Consider the following 18,282-nt stretch of genomic DNA (forward strand, 5'->3'; position numbering starts at 1 on the left):
AACAACTCAGAAAAGGTGGGTAGAATGGTGGTATGACTCAAAGAATGTAATTAGTGTCACTAAACTATATGTAGAGACTGTTGAATTGGTTCCTTTTGCTGTGTATATTAACAACAAAATAAAATTTAGAAGGGAAAAACAAAAAACTAAAGTCCAATATTAAGCTAAAGGAAAAATATTAAGTTAACCCATAATGAATTTTAGGTCCTTCTTAGGAGCTCTAAAATGCCATGCCACATTTCCATTTCTTTTATAACCCAGTTTCAAGAGCATGAAACTTCAAATAACTACCCGTGGCCCAAATTGGAAAATACTTTGAGCTACCTGGTCTAAATACTCAAGAAAGTTTGAGACAGCACCAGAGTCCAGCACAACTAGCTGGTCCCTGGCTACCACCACTGACTGTTCTGACAGGGATCACAATAGAGGGTTCTGGACAGAGCTAGAGAAAAATGGAGAACAAAATTTTAACTCACACAAAAAAGACCAGGCTTACTGGTCTGACAGAGACCGGAGAAACCCTCAGAGTATGGTCCCTGAACACCCTTTTAGCTCAGTAATGAAGTCACTCCTGAGATTCACCCTTCAGCCAGATTAGACAGGCCCATAAAACAAAATGAGACTAAATGGGCACACTAGCCCAGGGGCAAGGACCAGAAGGCAGGAGGGGACAGGAAAGCTTGTAATAGGGAATTCAAGGTTGAGAAGAAAATGCTGACATGTTGTGGGGTTGGTAACCAATGTCACAAAACAATGTGTACTAATTGTTTACTGAGAAGCTAGTTCTGTAAATCTTCCATCTAAAGTACAAAAAAAAAAAAAAAATTGAGGCAAATCAAATTAGTGACAGAGGGAATGGTCCAATGGGTGTGCTGCTTTTCTGTGATAATTACAGCAAAACCTGCAGTCAGGACCTGTGTAAGGTGGAAACCTGTCAGAGATGGAAAACTCAAATGTTTTCCACCAACAGAGTGCAATAGAAAAGTGGTAAGACTGCACCCTGTCAAAGGTGGAAAAACAAGGCAGTACCATCAACCTCCAGGGCCCTGGTGGTGCAGTGGTTAAGAGCTACAGCGTGCTATGGTTGCTAACCAAAATGTTGGCAGTTCACATCTACCAGGCACTCCCTGAAAACCGTATGGCACAGTTCTGCCCTGTCCTATAGGGTCGCTATGAGTTGGAATAGACTCAAAGGCAATGGATTTGGTTTTTGGTTACCGTCAAGTTCCAGCTCTCACAGGTTTCACTGTACAAGACTGGCATCTTTTTTATTAAAGGGGGAAAAAAGCAAACTATTAGAATAAAACCACACATATCTTGAATCTCCCAGTCAATAGTCTTAAAAAGATCAAGTTCATAATGGAAAATTTGGCAATGGATATTGGCGATGCTTGCACGAGTAATGTAACTGATGTCACTTAATTGCACATGTGAAAAATGTTAAATTGGCAAATGTTATATGTATTTTTACAACAAAAGACCATATTCACAAATTGCTTATTTCTCAAAGTCTTGTTGACTATGGCACTCCTAGTATTTGATTTCTGTATCAGGGAGTCTTAGTCAACATTTCATTACTAAAGACTGAAAAGAAGCAACTTTAAATAAATTTGGACACAGTGAAGCTAACAGTTAAGCCTGTACTAGAATGGTTGCTCATCTGCTGAATGGGCAGAAGCAGACTTCCTAGCAGCAGTGAACACACAGGAGACCCAGATGTTGATTCCTAACAGTTCCCAGGACAAGAAACCCAGGCTCCTTCAACAAATGCCTGATTCCAGAGTAGGGGCTAGGACACAGAAGTTACAAGATGAAAGTATCTTGTGCCTTACAGTAAGGAAGTGCTCAAGAATAAGATAGAGGTATGCTCATTATGCAGGATTGAAGAAAAAAGGTTGGTCTGTTTAGATAGATGATGCATGGCAAAGAGGGCTCTTCCTTACAACAGAAGACTGACAAATGTGGAAGGAGGGGTAGGTTTAGAAAATCCCCATCTTGCAACCATTATAGTACAGATTGGTTTCTGCAGGAAATCAGTGATGCTCCTAATAAGGGGCATGGTCTTTGAGTGTTGTCTCCCACAGACTGCTTAGTTGCAAGGGGAAAAAGTAACTACGCAGTGCAGAAGCAGGACAACGCTTTGACGAGGAAAACAAAACCATCGCCAGTGAGCAGACAGGATGCTTCTTGATGTTATCTTGAGAAGGGCCTAAGATCACTTACTTCAGTTGTTGACAGAAATGCATAACTGAAATCGACCCATGAAGAAACATCACTCAAATGTAAAATGAGGAACATTTTATATTATGGAGAAAAAAAAAATTAGCCCGTACTCTTTAAAAATGTCAAGGTCATGAAGTACGAAGAAGGGCTGAGGAGCTGTTCTGGACTAAAGGAAACTAGACATGACCATATGCAGATGAAGGGGATTGTATCACGGACATGGGGACAATTTTAAAAACTGGAATATGGATGATAAAGTATAATATCAGTGTTAAATTTCCTACATGATAATTTTACTATGGTTATATAAGAGGATATCCTCGTAACTTGCGACACGCACTAAAGTACTAAGGGATAAGCAATCAATGGATGCAACCAACTCTCCAATGGGTCAGAGAAGTAACAGGTAACAATGTATGTATAGAGAATGAAAGCAAATGTACCAAAATGTTAAAAACTCAATGTTGGTAAAGGTTATACAGGAGCTCTCTGCATTACTTTCATCTTTTCTAATTTTGAAATTATTTCAAATAAAAATTTAAAGATGAATAAAACAAATGGCTGCTGAAATGCTTAATGTGTCATACGTAACATAGTAAAATGGTTAGGACCTTGGGCTCTACAGTTAGACAGCCTGGGTTCAAATCCTCCATTACTCACGATGTGAGCTTAGGCAAGTTAACTTACCCTCTGTACCAGTTTCCTTTCAGAGTTATTAAATGAGTTAAGAGCTTTAGAACAGTACTTGGCCATAATAAACATTCAAAGCGTTCTTTCAAATAGATTCTAATTCTCAAGTGACCCCAGAGAACATGTGAAAAGCATCTCGAAATTAAGAACAGTATTTTTTTTTTCTTTCCATGAAGCAGGCATAAGGCCAGGCTGATTACTGAAAGCTGTTAAAAAGTCCTTGTTTGCTATTTTGATCAAAATTACACACACAGTTGTCACACGGTTCCCCCCCCACCCCACCCCCAAATTTACTGTTTACCCATAAGTTATAAAATACAAACAGTTATGAGGATGGCACAGGACCAGGTGAAGTTTCCTTGTCAAACAATTAACAATAAAATAACACCCCGTGACTTGGGAAAAAAAGTTACCACTTCAAGTTTTGTGTTTCACCTGAATAGTCAGGAACTTTCACCTATTTTATTTAGGTTTTCATTTTTTCAAATTCCAACCAGAAGCTAAATACAATTGGAAGCCGATAAGCACTAGTTTTACTCCAAAGGTGTTGGATCATTCAGATTTACCCCAATAAGTAGGCAACCCTTAAGCAAAGCTTTCTTCATTTAAAAGAAAACAAAAACAAACTATACAGTAGTCTTTCCTTACGTTCATTGCACAAAATGAGTTCTGCTTTTTGACAATTTTTTTTTTTTACAATTTAAGATCCCAACTTTTGTAACTTTTTTCTACTGCCAAAAAACCCTCTTAAGTTTTTCTTTAAGACGGTATAGAAACCAGTATTTATGCACAATTCACTGGATTTTTTTTTTTTTTTTTGGTAAAATCCCTTCTCTTTAAAACCAAAAAACAAAACAAAAACCAAAAAGGAAAATCCTCTACCTATCACTGTTTCTGCAGCTATGAATGTATTCTCAGTTTTATAGCTGCGTTAGCTACTTCAGACTCCAGATCTGCTTTAACGTGTGTAACTGTATCCACACTCAGCAGAACACTCTTATAACAGCAACTTGGGGAAAGAGATCTGAAAAAACAATACATGAGTACCAGGAAACAAACATGGCACAGTAACATACGAGGCAAGAATGCCTCCAGTGAGATGCTTGTTTTCATTTAAGATTTCTTTCCCGTGGCTCTCCTTTTATTTTTTTAACAACCACTTCTGGTCATTAGAATGAACCTGACAGTGCTCTGGAACAACGGTGATCACAGCAAAGCTCTAAGGTTTTAAAATGTTAGACCTGTTACATTCACTTCTCACCCTCTAAATACTGATGACAGATGCCAAAGAGGCAAAAACCAGCACGAATGGGAAGACCATCAAAACCGAGTAGCCCCTTGTGCTTTCAGATACATTTAAGCGTTTCAGTGTACAACAGTCCTTTCACTTCACGTTTTTAGAAAGACGCTGATGCAGTGCAGCAAATATGCAAAGCATCTTCTTTCACACAGTCTGTGCAGAAGACATCTAATTTTTTTAAGTTCTCAGATACAAATGATTTAAAAAAATCCAGGATGAACAAGTTTCAAAATGCATAGTGTTCTGTGCATGAGTCCATTTTCCTTAAACTCTGAAAGAATAAGTGGTAAGAAAACAAGAAAAACACTGCTGCTGCATTCTCTGGTCTTCTCCACTGTGCTGGTCAGCGCTCTACTCCGGCATGTAAGGACGGAGGTGATCCTCTATGGTGCCCACTGCCCAGTGGGTGAGCTGCTCCTGTGGCAGGTAGAGGCAGATGCTGCATAACTTGAAGATTGTAGCTTTGTTTTTTGGAGTCTGGAAGGGGAAAATTTTTAATATTCTTAATAAGTAAGACTTTAACAATGGTCGCACAAAGTCTATCTTCCACTATTTACTAAGCACCTATGGACACAGTAACAAAACATACAGAATCAGGCAATAAAATATGGTCCCCACCCTTAGGGGATTTAGTCTAGTTAGGAAGACAAAACGTTGCCACGCAAGATACACAAAAATAGAAATAAAAGATTTAAGCATATCCTGGGGCAAAGGACTAGAAGAAAGTCAAAGTATTACCAGCTAAATTAACTCTAGTTTTGAAAGCAGTTATGATAAATGTGTGCTAGGCAGGACTTCAAACTGGTTCGAATCGGTTCAGCCACGGCCAACGAAGTGAAACCAGAACTGACCTGAATTTTTAAAAATTTAGGTGGATTTGGAACCATAACTGGAATGGGAAAAATGACAGGTGGAAGTCCAAAAATGGGAGACTTAGAAGAGGTATAGTGACCCCTTTCGGGAGCCTGATGAGGGAGACTGGATTATTGCCAACACTGAGGAGAGCGACCCCCATTCAAAGCTGCACGGCCAGCCACAACCTTGGAGCAGGTACTGCTGTATCAGACTCTGTGCAGAGCATGATATGCAAGAGATTTAGCTGCTACGCAACAGGTACGCTACCCTTGTTTTCTGGAGGGAAATTAAGTTTCCAGCAGGGCTTAGACCTGTAGTTTTTCCCAGTTCAGTTACAGTTCTGGTTCATCCAAATGTTAAAAATTCAGGTCTGTTCTGACGTCACTTCCTCAGCCATGACTGAACTGGGAAGCCCTGGTGCTAGGAGTTTTCACAAATAACCACTCCTGTGAAGTGGGAGATGAAATCTGAACCCAGGCCTCACTGCAAAGTTCATTTCTTTTCACTACAGCACCTCTTAAAACGGAGGGGGAAGGGAAAGCAATTTGATCTGTCTGAGGCAGTCTATATATGTAAATAAACCTATATAATACGTATACATATAAAACCTCATTTCAATCATCACAACTTTATGAATATCATTTGCCCAATTTAACCGAAGAACGTCCTCACTAAAGTTACTTGTCCAAGACCACAACAGTGTCTGCATTTACATTAGATCCACCAGCTCCAGGTGTGTGCCTCTACAACACCTGCCCATCCAAGATTAACCTTTAGTCCTTATGATAAACCAGATGATACATAAATCATGTATTATGATCAAGAGCACATGATCTGTTCAGTGATTTTGATCAAGTTAATATCTTTGTTCCCTTAACTATAAAATGGGAATATTAACACTCTCACCTCAGAGGACTGTCTTGAGGATTAAATGAGTTTATACGTGTAAAGCTCCTAGGACAGAGCCTGGCACATGACACAACACACGCTGGCCACTATCCTAACATCTCCCTCATGAACTCTTCTATATAATGCAAATATGGCAACAGATTTTCAAGTTATGAAGATCAACAACAAAAGCCGGGTGGAGGAAGGCGACTAAGAGCACCGAAGACCAAATTCATCTACAACTAGGGAGACCAACCAACCGTTCCAGTGTAATTCACCTTTGCATTTTTTACTATCTTGCATATATACACTCTTAACTTTATTTAAAAATAAACTTGCAGGCGTGGTCTTCAATCACCCAGAGACGTCTTCTAAGATTTCAAACTCCCCAACAATTTATATTCCCCATACCTGCTTTCTTGTTCTCTTAGCACTTATCGCTATCTAACATCTAAATACTACATATTTTTCATATTTTATTGCTGGGTCTCCCACACTGGAATGTAAATTCTATGAAGGCAGGGATTTTTGTCTATCTTGTCCATTGTTGTACAATGCCTGGCACTTTGCAGGCCCTCATTTATTGAATGCTAAGTCAGGATGATGCTATTTTTAAAAGGTTAATAGCTTATAATAAACTATCATAAACTTCTAATAATAACGGATATTCCGGGTTAGTCTGATGAGAATAAAAAATGTTTCATAAAATTAAGAACTAAATTGGAATACTCATCCTGAGGGATGGAGTTACTGGGTTGAGGGCTGGGGACCATGGTCTCAGGGGACACCTTGCTTAACTGGCATAACACAGTTTATAAAGAAAATGTTCTACATCTTACTTTGGTGACTAGCACCTGGGGTCTTAAAAACCTCCAAGTGGCCATCTAAGATACATCTACTGGCTCCATCCTGGCTGGAACAAAGGAGAATGAAGAAGACCAAAGTCACAAGGGAAAGATTTGTCCAGTGGAGTACTAATGACCACAACTCCCAAAACTTCTGCCAGACTGGGCCCAGAAAAACTAGATGGTGCCCAGCTACCACCACATACTGCTCTGACAAGGATCACAACAGAGGGTCCCAGGCTGAGCAGGAGAAAAATACAGAACAAAATTCAAGCTCACAAAACAAAAAAAGACCAGAGTTGTTGGTCTAACAGACTGGAGAAATGTTAGGAGTATAGCCCCTGGATACCCTTTTAACTCAGTACTGAAGTCATTCGTGAGGGTCACCCTTCAGCCAAAGATTAGGCAGGTGTATAGGGCAAACAATAACACACATGAAGAACATGTTCATAGTTCAATCACGTACACGAGACTCAACGAGCAAACCAGTCCAAAAGCAGGCGAAAAGGCAGGAACAGGAAAACTGGATGAATGGAAACAGGGAACCTGGGGTGGAGGAGGGGAATGTTGACATATTGGTGGGTTGGCAACCAAGGTCACAAATCACCTTGTGTATTAATTGTTTAATGAGAAACTCATTTGCTCTGCAAACTTTCACCTGAAGTACAAACAAGAACAAATAAATACAATTGGATTACTGCTTGAATTAGAACTGCATATTTGAAGCACATGTGGATCTTTTAAATCCAAATGTGCCTCAAACTCTTTAGATTTTGACTAAAAAAGTCTAAGCCAATGCTTCTCAAAATGTAACGTGTCACCGGAGGATCTTGTTAAAATGCAGATTCTGGTGAAGCAGGACCAGAGTAGCGTCTGAGATTCTACATTTTCAACCAGTTCTCAGTTGATGCTGACCTGCTGACTAGACTTTAGATAGAACAGCTCTAGGGCAGTGGTTCTCCAATCTACTATGTGCTCAAGTCATGGCTATTAAAACCTTCTCAGATGGTTCTAAGGCGCAGCAAAGTTTGGGAACCATTGTTCTAGGGCAAGCCCAAGGACATCTGTTTTTGTCTTTTAAATAACTTCAAAAATAATGCAGTGTTGAGAAGGCAGATCAAAACTAAGTTTCCTGCAAAGAAGACAGTTTACTAACCAATAAGCTAGTATCTTCAAATGAGCCCTTAAGTGGTTTTCCAAAAAAATGCTCATTACCTGCAAGTGCTGTCTGTCAATGAAGAGAAACACTGACTGGTTAGGATTGTTGACAACAATTCCAGTCTTGTCCTTGCGGCTCAGTACATGCAGAAACTGTTTTTCGTAGTCACCGTGATGAAACTCAAATTTGGCCTAAATAAGAAATGCAAACACTTATTAATAACTACAAACAAGTTACACTACCTGATACATCTCCTGCATCCATATGCATTGTATCTGCGCTGTCCAATACGGTAGCCAATAACCATACATGGTTATTCAAATTTAAACTAAATAAAACTTAAAATTCAGTTCTTCAGTAACAGTAGCCATAATTCAAGTACTCAATAGTCACATACAGCTAGTGGCCACTATTCTGAACAGCCTGTTGAGATGTGTAACATTTCTTTCACCAAAAATGTTCTACTGGGCAGCACTTCATTATGTAATATGACCTTCAAGAAAAGATACACACCAAAATGCCTAAATCCTAATATGTCAGTTAAATAATATTGTCTACTACCAAATTTCATAAAATCACATTTCCAAACCCACTCAGCTCAAGACTCCCTCACCTCAGTACTTTTAAACCCCAACGACATCTCCTTCCTTTCAATGATGGTAAACACTATGATGGCTTCTGGAAAGAAATGTTGATTCGGATCCCAGCTGTACATCTCACTAGCTATGTGACTTTATTCAGACCCCGTAACTTCTAAATTTCAGCTTTCTCACCTATCAAATAAGGCTCTAACCCATTTCACGGGGCAGTTAAGAGGATTAAATGAAATAATGAAAGCCCACCCTGAAATATAGTTCTGTTCTTCACACAGATGGGCTTCAGAGGATTTATGAACCTCTTGATATTTTTGTACAAAGATTTTAAGGGTCATTTTTTTTTACAGCTAGCCTCAGGTTATTTAAAAAATGTTTTCACATTATAAAGGACTGTTAACATAGTTAAGCCAAAACATTCTTTTAATCTTTTAACATGATGACGATCAACTCCATCCTCCCACAAAATCTTCGTGGTTATCACTGGGAGAGACTAAATCCTGGCTGAAATGACCAAGTTTAACCTCAAATTCAAGAAACTTAAGAGACCTTACCTACATCATCTGATACTTACATGGGAACCCTGGTAGCATGGTGGCTAAGTGCTACGGCTGCTAACTAAAAGGTCAGCAGTTCAAATCCCCCAGGCGCTCCTTGGAAACTCTATAGGGCAGTTATACTCTGCCCTATAGGGTCGCTATAAGTTGGAAATCAACTCGATGGCAACAGGTTACGGGTACTGTAAATGACTGCTGGTTCATTTTGGTTCAATTTTTATTCCTTTATTATGTCGAACACAGTTTTTTAAAAAAAAAAACCCCAACACAGAAAAACTATCAGTTCCTGCTATCTAGAATTTTATCTTATTTTTTTAATAGGCTCTAAGCTAAAAAATAAGATATGGTCTCCTGGCTGGATCCAAGTGCCGTATAGCATATTACTTTATTCTTCACTGCAATTAACATTTCCTTTTTAAAATTCGTATTAAGTGTTCAGATTCCAACTTAAATAATCTTATTTGCTTTTGTACCTCTGTACAAATTCAAATACTTATTGGACTCTTAGCACATAGAAAGCACTATATTAGATACTGGAAGCTATAATTGAAGTTATTTCAACCTTAAGAGGCTCACTCACTTCTGGAAAGGAAGCACATATAAATATAAAACATAACTTGCTTCAAATCCTTTTCTAGAACAAGAGGTGGTTTATTTGTGAAACCCTAAACTGGGCTCTTAGCATCTAAGTGCTATAGGAGGAAAGACGAAATAATTAAGAGTAGGCAATGCAAGGAGCACTAGCAGGTGATATTTGAATAGGGGCTTGAAAGATTAAGAATTTTCCCAAGGGAAAGTCATACTGGTTAGTAATTTGGAAAAATGTCACTCTAGGAAATAGGACCAACACAAGTATAAGCTGTGTCAAAATCAAGGTATTGTTCAAATAGGAAAACTACAAGTACTCCAATATGGCAAAGCCAGAGCAGATGAAAGAGGACAATAGAATATGACATTGAAAAGAGGTTTGGGTGAGACTGAAAAAGGCCTTGAATGTAATTTTAAAGCATTTCAATTCTATCCTATTGAAAATAGGGACTCATGCAGATTTGAAAAGGAATGGTCTGCACCAAAAAGAAAACTCTTATAAGTAGCATTAAATAAGCAACTCTGGAAGAAACGTAATGAAATAGTCTAACAGTGGGATGAAGATCCAACCTGGGGCAGTAGCATTAAGGGACATATTTTAACACCACCCAGGAACTTTGCAGAACTCTGAATATGCCAGGAACTCAATATTTTAAGGACAATTTTTACTCTGGTTCCTATTAAATCTCACTGCCAAGGTATTCAGATTTTAAAGCCCTTCAGCAGTTCAAAAAAAAAAAGTTTGCAAAGTTATAGTTTACCTTTCCTTTTGTTCTAGATTATTTAGACTTAAGGCTTCTCAGTCAGGATATTCAAATATTTTAAATATCTTGAGGGAAGTAAATTAGTTCTTACATTGTTAATTTATCTGCTGCAGCTGAATTCTAAAACCAAAAGACATTACCTATGTCCTACTTCTTATATTCAGTCCAGAATTTAAGGTTTTCTAATAATACAGGGAACTTTCCATAGTACAGTGCACTTGTTGAGAGCACAAGCTTTACAGTCAGTCCAGGTTTATGTCCTGACTGCCACTTAACAAACAGCATGACCTCACATCTACCATCTACCTAATCTTTAACTGTCTGCCTCTTTCTCTGCAAAATGAGGCTCATGTATATCCTAGTTATTGGAAGGACTAAGATAAAATGTATATAAAATATTTAAGAGAATGCCTAACACAGCCAACTCTCAATAAACGTTAGCCATGATTTCAAAGTAAAGTAGTACTTGAAACAAGATTAACTATTCCAAATTAGGTCCCAGAGGGAGAGATGAAGTGCCAGGTGATAAACGGATTATCTGTAATTCTCCAATGGGAAATTCTGAATTAAAAAAAAAAAAAAAATCTAACAATGCTCCCTGAAAGTAGTATGAATTGAGGAGTTTGCAAGACCTGCCTGATAACTATAAACATGCTTTTTCCGTGCCTGTAGTCCCTTTCCTTTTGCCAACATATTCATGTCCGTTAGATATCCATTAAAAGACACAAATACATGATAAGAGTTTCTGGATGGTATAAATGGTTAACACATTCGGCTGCTAACTGAAAGACTGGCAGTTCAAGTTCACCCAGAAGCAGCTCTGAAGAAAGGCCTGCAATATACTTCCAAAAAAACAGCCACTGAAAACTCTATGGAGTACAAATGGGGTCTACATGAGCCGGAGTTAACTCACGACAACTGTTTTTTGTTTATATAATGATACTTTTACTTGTATTTAGCCTACGCATTATCTTGAGAAGTTTTTACTGTCAAATAGTCTTAGAAAAAGGAATAATTTGAGTTGATCTGTGGCAACATCACCACAGGGCCAGACGAGTATTCCAGCTTACAGAGTCTGTCAAACACAAAAGCACCATAAATATCCTTCAGAAAAACAGATATAAAACGTTCTAAATGACAGAGTTTTCATACTTCCAGACAACTAGCTTCACATAAGACTTCTAATATTTAGTCTTCAGAGTCATTATTTCTTTTTTCTGATTATAAAATAGATTTATGCTCACTACAGAAAATAAATTATGAAAATACATACATACATACCTTAAGTATTAAAAAGAAGAGTCACCTATACCAGACCTAGAACTAACCATAAGTAACGTTTTGATGCATCTCGTTCTTTTTTTCTATGCTAAGCTATATACTGTAAATAAAATCAGGATCATCAATACACAGCTAAGTGCCCTTAAATTAACACCAGAAATTATCAAATACATCAAATTACAAACTAGTCAAACGCTAGCAAGATGTCAAAGAAGGTTAATTATGAATCACTACAAAATGTAATTCCCTTCTCTAAGGGGCAGTTCTACTCTGTCCTATAGGGTCGCTATGAGTCATAATTGACTCGACGGCACTGCGTTTTTGGGTTATAGTTTTATACACAAATCAACTTCTAGAAAAGTGTTTCTTAAGCACTTTCTTAGATTGGACTCCTGTAAAAATGAGACTAGTTAAGTATATTACTTCAGGGTGGAGAGGGAAGAGGGTCACAGATCTTATGAAGCTCATCCATGGGTCCCTCTCTAAATCAAGACATATTTACTTGAAAAATTTTTCTCTTGCCATAATTTCAAAGACAAACTGGGTAGTTAGAGGCACTTCAATCTCAAGAGATTCTATAATCCAAATGCTTTCTCCTCTCACATCTTAACATTCAAAAAGACAGAAGGGACCCATGAAACACAACTTATTAGAAGGCGTATTCCCTAAGAATTTCTCAAGTTAGATCCTATTCCAGGAGTTTTCATTCAGTGAACTGTTGATTACACTTTTTTTTAAAGAATAAAATACCTGAACAGGCCTAAAAGGCTCATCAGATTCCTTCCACCTAGAAAAGAGGAGACAGACAATTTTTTCAATGTCATTCCGAGGCCAAAGAATGAAATCCATCTCCTGAGTACAGCCAATTACATCCTAGAAAGTGACAAAAAAAAAAAAAACACAAAAAACCAAAAATCAGTTTCAAAGAAACTTAAAGCTAAACAAGCAATGTCACACATTACAGGATTTGACTATAAAGACATTCTACAAGTACAAAAGGTAACTTTAAAAATTACCTCTTAAGAAGTAATAGTAATAGGACTGTACGCAATCAGATTAGCTCACAGACTGTAATTTTAAATTTTATCTGGTAGAGTTCACACAGGAGAAAATTCCTGGTAATATGCTTCTGTAAAGATGTACACCCTTGGAAGCCCTGTGGGGCAGTTCTGCTCTGGCCTACGTGGTTGCTATGAGTTGGAATCAACTTGATGGCAACGGGTATACCAAACGGTAAAGTCTACAAGGAAGTCACTCAATCCAGTATTTCTCACACCAAGGCCTACATTCATCAGTACATAGCAAAAACTCCAACTAAAGCTGATTTTGTGTTTGTTTCAGTGTATGTGTGTGTTTTGGTAAGCCCCTATAGCTTTATTTTTACCCATTAAAATCAGAACCAATTTAAGCAAAGGTGTCTTGGGCCTTCTGATATGAATCACTACCTCATTACAGCTACAATGCTATTTTTGTTACATGGTGATAGAAAACTACCTTTTCTCAATTCTTCTTCCCTTTCATTTTCTCAATTCTTGTTCCCTTTCACACTCCAACATATAATTTTCAAGGCCAATGATCTTTTACCAGACCAGAACATGGTTATCTCCAGTCTTCTAACACTTATCACTAAAAGTGAGGACCTCTTATATTCAAGAACATCCAGATTAACTCTCCATGTGCTGCAGAAATTTAGAAGGTTAGCACTAACAATACTTTCTGCTTTAAGTTTCTCATTTATAAGGGGCATGATGTTAGTTTTCCCCACAAAAAGGAAAAACATTCTTCATAGCAATAATGTAACCCACCATAACACCACATAAGCAAAGTTATCCATACATGTTTTATTTGAAGTCAACTTTTACAAACCAAACCTATTTTAGGAATTTAAAAACAAAGTTTTACGCGCAGCACTTGAATTATTAAAAATAGTTGGCTATCACCAGCACCTAACTCAGACTAAAGGGATCCCTCCACGCACTTTATCCATGTAAGAATGGTCTGGGGGCAGAACTAGACTATTCTAACTCTATCAAACACACTGAAGCCCCTGGGTGCTGCAAACAGTTAGTGTGCTCAGCTGCTAACTGAAAGGCTGGAGGTTCACGTCTACTCAGAAGAGCCTGGACGAATGGCCTGGTGGATCTACTTCTAAAAAATCAGCCACTGAAAGCCCTATGGAGCAGTGTGACTCTGATACACATGGGTGATCATAAGTCAGAATGGACTTGACGGCAACCGTTTTGTTTTTTTCTTTAATCAAACACAGTAGATGTTTAAAGACTCTAATGCATAATCCCAGTCATTAACATGGCTTGACTAACAAGTGAATAGGGACAAACCAAACACACCATCAAAAAATATTTGTCAAATTCTGGAGGTCAGACAGTAGCTGAGAATGAATTCTACCCCTAGAAGACTAATAAATTAAAAATTAAAACTCAATTTACACTTAAAAATGGCTGTAACGACAAACACTTATTAAACCACAATAAAATTTTTAGAAATTTAAACTCATTTACTTATACATGCCACTAACTGACAAGACCTAAATACATTTTACAGGCCTTGTAAAAGACTCTTAATTTCTGGTTACACAAAACTTATATTACCCAAAGAGATTCATGACCATAGTAAACTACCCATTTTTATGACGACAAAGAAAAAAAAAAAGACAAAAGAAAGAAATGCAAGCTTAACTCACAAAAACTAACCTACCAAAACCAGACTTACGAACAGTACTTACCCTCCTCATAGACTGGTAACGAGGCGCGTGGAGCTGTACCACATCCTTCTGTAAAAGCTCTATGGAACTTTCCAAGGAATAGCTGGAATCTCGCACACCTTTCAGGATATTTTCCTCGTAATTATTTGTCATGACTGGTATAACTTCAGACACTTCAAAAAGTGCTGATTTTTTCTTCTAAGAGAAAAAATGTTGTATTTACTCACCGGTAGCACAATGTCTTAACTCCCACTTCACATAACAACGTTAAATGTGTTCTAACAAGGCAAAATTAACCATCCGAAGTAACTTTTCCCTGAAAATACAGATTTTCAGATAGACTGATCCTTTTTATTCACCCCCAACATACACATCACCCCTAACATACACAAATATGCTACTATCAGAATTTTTAACTGCCCGGTTTCATAGTATTACGATATCCATAACCACCCCCCACCCCCAAAAAAACCAAAACCAGTGCCGTCGAGTTGATTCTGACTTATACAGAAGATACTTATTTTAGACAATAACATTTCTTAAATGCTGTAAGGAACATTCACACTCTTAAAGTTTAAAAAAAAAAAAAGATATAGACTTGATATAATTCTATATGTAGCACTTAACTGGTGCTACATATAACTAAATTAAAACCTCAGCAGTTAAAAGGAAAAAAAGAACTATTGAGACAAGTCGATCGTTTTACTCCTAATACGTTTCAATCTTCATTCTCTTCCTGGGCACGATGGAACTACACAAATGTATTTGAAAGGAGAAAAAAATTCTACCAAAAGTTGAATTTCAAAATTAGGTAAGATCAACGGCTCATCGTCAACCTAAACTTATAAAATTCTGTTGTATGGGGTATAATCATCAACTATTTGTGGTGATTGCCCAGGTACTGTCCATTCACAGAATAAAAAATGTCCACAGGTGTTAAAAAAAAAAAAAAAAAACAGACGGTACAATCTGGGACGTCTTCTAGATTAAATTCAAAGATCTAGTCTCATCACTTACATCTTGGATTTAACTTTTACTGAACCTATTTATGACACCTTCAACTAAAATCTGATTCTATCAATTTTGCAGTTATCTTGTTTTATTTAAAAAACAGAGAATACGAGGAAGTAAATCCTTGTTACTACCTGATCTTGGGACAAACACTTCAAAACAAACCATTTTTGAAGCCACTTTACACTGCTATGTTTTATCAGCTAAGAATATTCCTAAATGTAAATAACCGTTAAAAGTGGAGTAAAAACCTGGGAAAACTCCCAAATACTAAACTGATACCATACTAAGATCGTATTTCTGATCTGAAACGAGCTCACAATTTCAGTGCCAAAATCAAAGTAATACTTCCTTATACTCATAACCTAATCTCAAGTCAAAAAGCTTTACTGATTATTTTAGAAACTGTTTTAAGTCGAAAAAAATTACTGCTTATTTATGTCATGGTCTCCTGACTATTCACAACTCACTATTTGCTACTTAATTGTAGAACTAACTCTAAGACCAAAAAAAAAATTTGTTTTTAAACTTCCCATTTAAGGAATGTTGAATTAAAAAAATTTCGTGATTCTAATACCAATTACCCACTGCAGTATTTAACTACTCTATAAATTAAAGTATATTTGTATTTCATTAAGTATACCACAAAAAAGGGTACCTATACCATGAAGTTGAAAAAACACAGGATTTTAGCATATAACCATCTTGATTCCAATTTATCACTTTCAAACAGCCTACTTATATTTTATATATGACAATCTTTAAATTGCTATAAAGTTCCCTATGTAACGTCACACAAGCTAAATCTTGACAATGTTACCCACCCAGGTCAACTAAAAGTGGGCCCTAAACTTTAGAATTAACTATCTCCAGATCACAACTGCTCAATCCACACGATTACCCACAAGAGAAAGCATACAAAGTACTTTTTCAACTGTTCATTAATCTAACATCCATGGTTGTTTAAGAGTAACAGATAACCTAATAGTATACACTTAAAAAAATCACTTGTGCTAATTCACATTTTAAGAACTTTAAATTACCTTCTCCTTGAATACAAACGCAATATACATCTTGAAGTCAAACTGGTCAGCTAGAGATTCTTTTTTCTTTCTAAGCTGAGCACGTAGTCTGTTCAGAGCTTGTTTCTTCCGGGAGTTTGGGTCCCCCATTTTGAAATACAGGTGGTACTAAAGCCTTTGGAAATTGTCACTAAACTATGGGCACTTTTTCTTAAGACTCAAGTACAACAGAAACAAGTCATTTTTTGTCCCCTGCTAATATGACTGAATAGCTAAAATCACAACTGTAACCCCAAAACTGCACCTTCTGGCAATATTAGCAGACTGTCATATTACAGGGTCAAGAAACAAAAGCTGCTGTCCAGTCATGTTTGGACAATAACGTTTGGGGTCAGATGGGAAAAAGGAAGGGGAGGAAGGAAAGAAAGAGGAGAAAACACTTGAACTAACTTTTTGGAAAACGCATTAGGCTTAACTGCCAAAATAAAAGCTTTAGGGCGAAATGAAAAGCCTATTATCAGGATTTAGGTGTGCAATAAAACACAGCTGACACCAGTCCAAAAATCCTTAAAATTCATTCAGATTTTTTCCCTCTTTTTAGAAACGGAACGGGAAGAGGGAAGTATGATCCTTGCTTTCCAAATACAAAAACAAACAAAAACAAAACACCGAAACAGGGTAGGTGAATGAAACTGAAATACCCAATTGGATTTTACCCAGCCAGATCCATGGCTGTAGTACCTAATTAATTCTTAGTTATTTCAGATTTCACTATTGCTATGTAGTCAGTGCTTGTTATTGATTACACTTGGTGGTGAGCAAAGAGAAAAGTGCAAAATCGGTAGAGAAGGAAGGGGAGAGGTACAGGGATTCCCTGCAATCAACTACAGTGTATACCGGGGGTGGGCAGCTGTTGCCCAAAGGAGCCATGAGAAAAAACAGCGGAGTCACTACCAACTTCCCCGTCACCCACATTCTCACCCTCAGGCGGCTGCTAATGCTGCTGCCAAGGAGAATCATGATGGCAGAGGGAATGAGGGTATATAATACGATATAATAATTATTCCGGCTCTGTGGTCAGACCTGATTAATGCCCGGGATCCCAACACCCCCAGCCCTGCAATGAGTCCTACATTCCCCGAGGGAGCCTTCTCTGTGAATATGCCCCCGTTCAAGATGGTGGGGAGCGCGGTTTATCTTCTTGTGAGCATTGCTGAGGCAAAGGTGGCGGGTTCTCCCAAATCCCAGGCAGTGCCCGGGGACCACCTGCTTTTCACCCCCCAGGTCCCAACCCCACCCCTTGCCTTCAGCGGCAGCGACTCACTCGCACCACGGGAGACACAGGAGATCACTCAGGTTTTCACTCATTTCATCGTGGAAACAATTCCCGCCCGGATAGAGTAGGCGGGAGTGGGTAAATGGGTAGGATCAGTGGGAAGAAAAGAAAATAACTGTATTAATATTAATCACTTTCAAAAAGTTAAGCCCACCCCACCCCCCCCCCAAAAAAATAAAGATTAAGTTCCCGGATTCCGGATTAGCTCTCTCTCACTCTGAACAGACCATGTTCTCCGAGTTTGGATTGTTCGGGGTGGGGTCGTTAGTTTGTTGCCCGAGGAGGCAGGGGGTGGAACTGAGGCAGCAGGGGCGAGGGTGGATGACGGGGAAATCCCCTCTCTGTCCCCGCGGAGACCGGGACTCACTGACCGACACTCGGGCGGGGCTCGGACCCTCTAGCCGCAGCCTGCGGGCGGAGCGGTGGCGGCGGCGGCGGCGGAAGAGGA

General features: G+C 38.3%; 1 protein-coding gene across 1 annotated transcript; it reads right to left on the reverse strand.

Annotated features, from left to right (window-relative positions):
• Positions 1–3,335: 3,335 nt before the first annotated feature.
• C1H6orf62 (chromosome 1 C6orf62 homolog) lies at positions 3,336–18,004 on the reverse strand. The gene is made up of 5 exons (XM_003416439.4): positions 16,520–18,004; positions 14,487–14,663; positions 12,494–12,616; positions 8,017–8,151; positions 3,336–4,690 (listed from the first exon to the last, which is right to left on the reverse strand). The coding sequence occupies exons 1-5, from the start codon at positions 16,646–16,648 to the stop codon at positions 4,565–4,567; spliced, it is 690 nt and encodes a 229-aa protein (XP_003416487.1). The 5' UTR covers positions 16,649–18,004; the 3' UTR covers positions 3,336–4,564.
• Between the last annotated feature and the right edge of the window lie 278 nt (positions 18,005–18,282).

Source organism: Loxodonta africana, chromosome 1 (assembly GCF_030014295.1).
Source record: "Loxodonta africana isolate mLoxAfr1 chromosome 1, mLoxAfr1.hap2, whole genome shotgun sequence".
Classification (NCBI taxonomy): domain Eukaryota; kingdom Metazoa; phylum Chordata; class Mammalia; order Proboscidea; family Elephantidae; genus Loxodonta; species Loxodonta africana.

Coding starts and splice junctions, on each gene's coding strand:
- C1H6orf62 (XM_003416439.4), bottom strand. CDS start 16,648: ATGGGGGACCCAAACTCCCGGAAGAAACAAGCTCTGAACAGACTACGT. Junction 8,152..12,493: donor AGCCTTTTAGGCCTGTTCAG/GTATTTTATTCT, acceptor TTTCTTATTTAG/GCCAAATTTGAGTTTCATCA. Junction 4,691..8,016: donor TTGACAGACAGCACTTGCAG/GTAATGAGCATT, acceptor TTCCCCTTCCAG/ACTCCAAAAAACAAAGCTAC.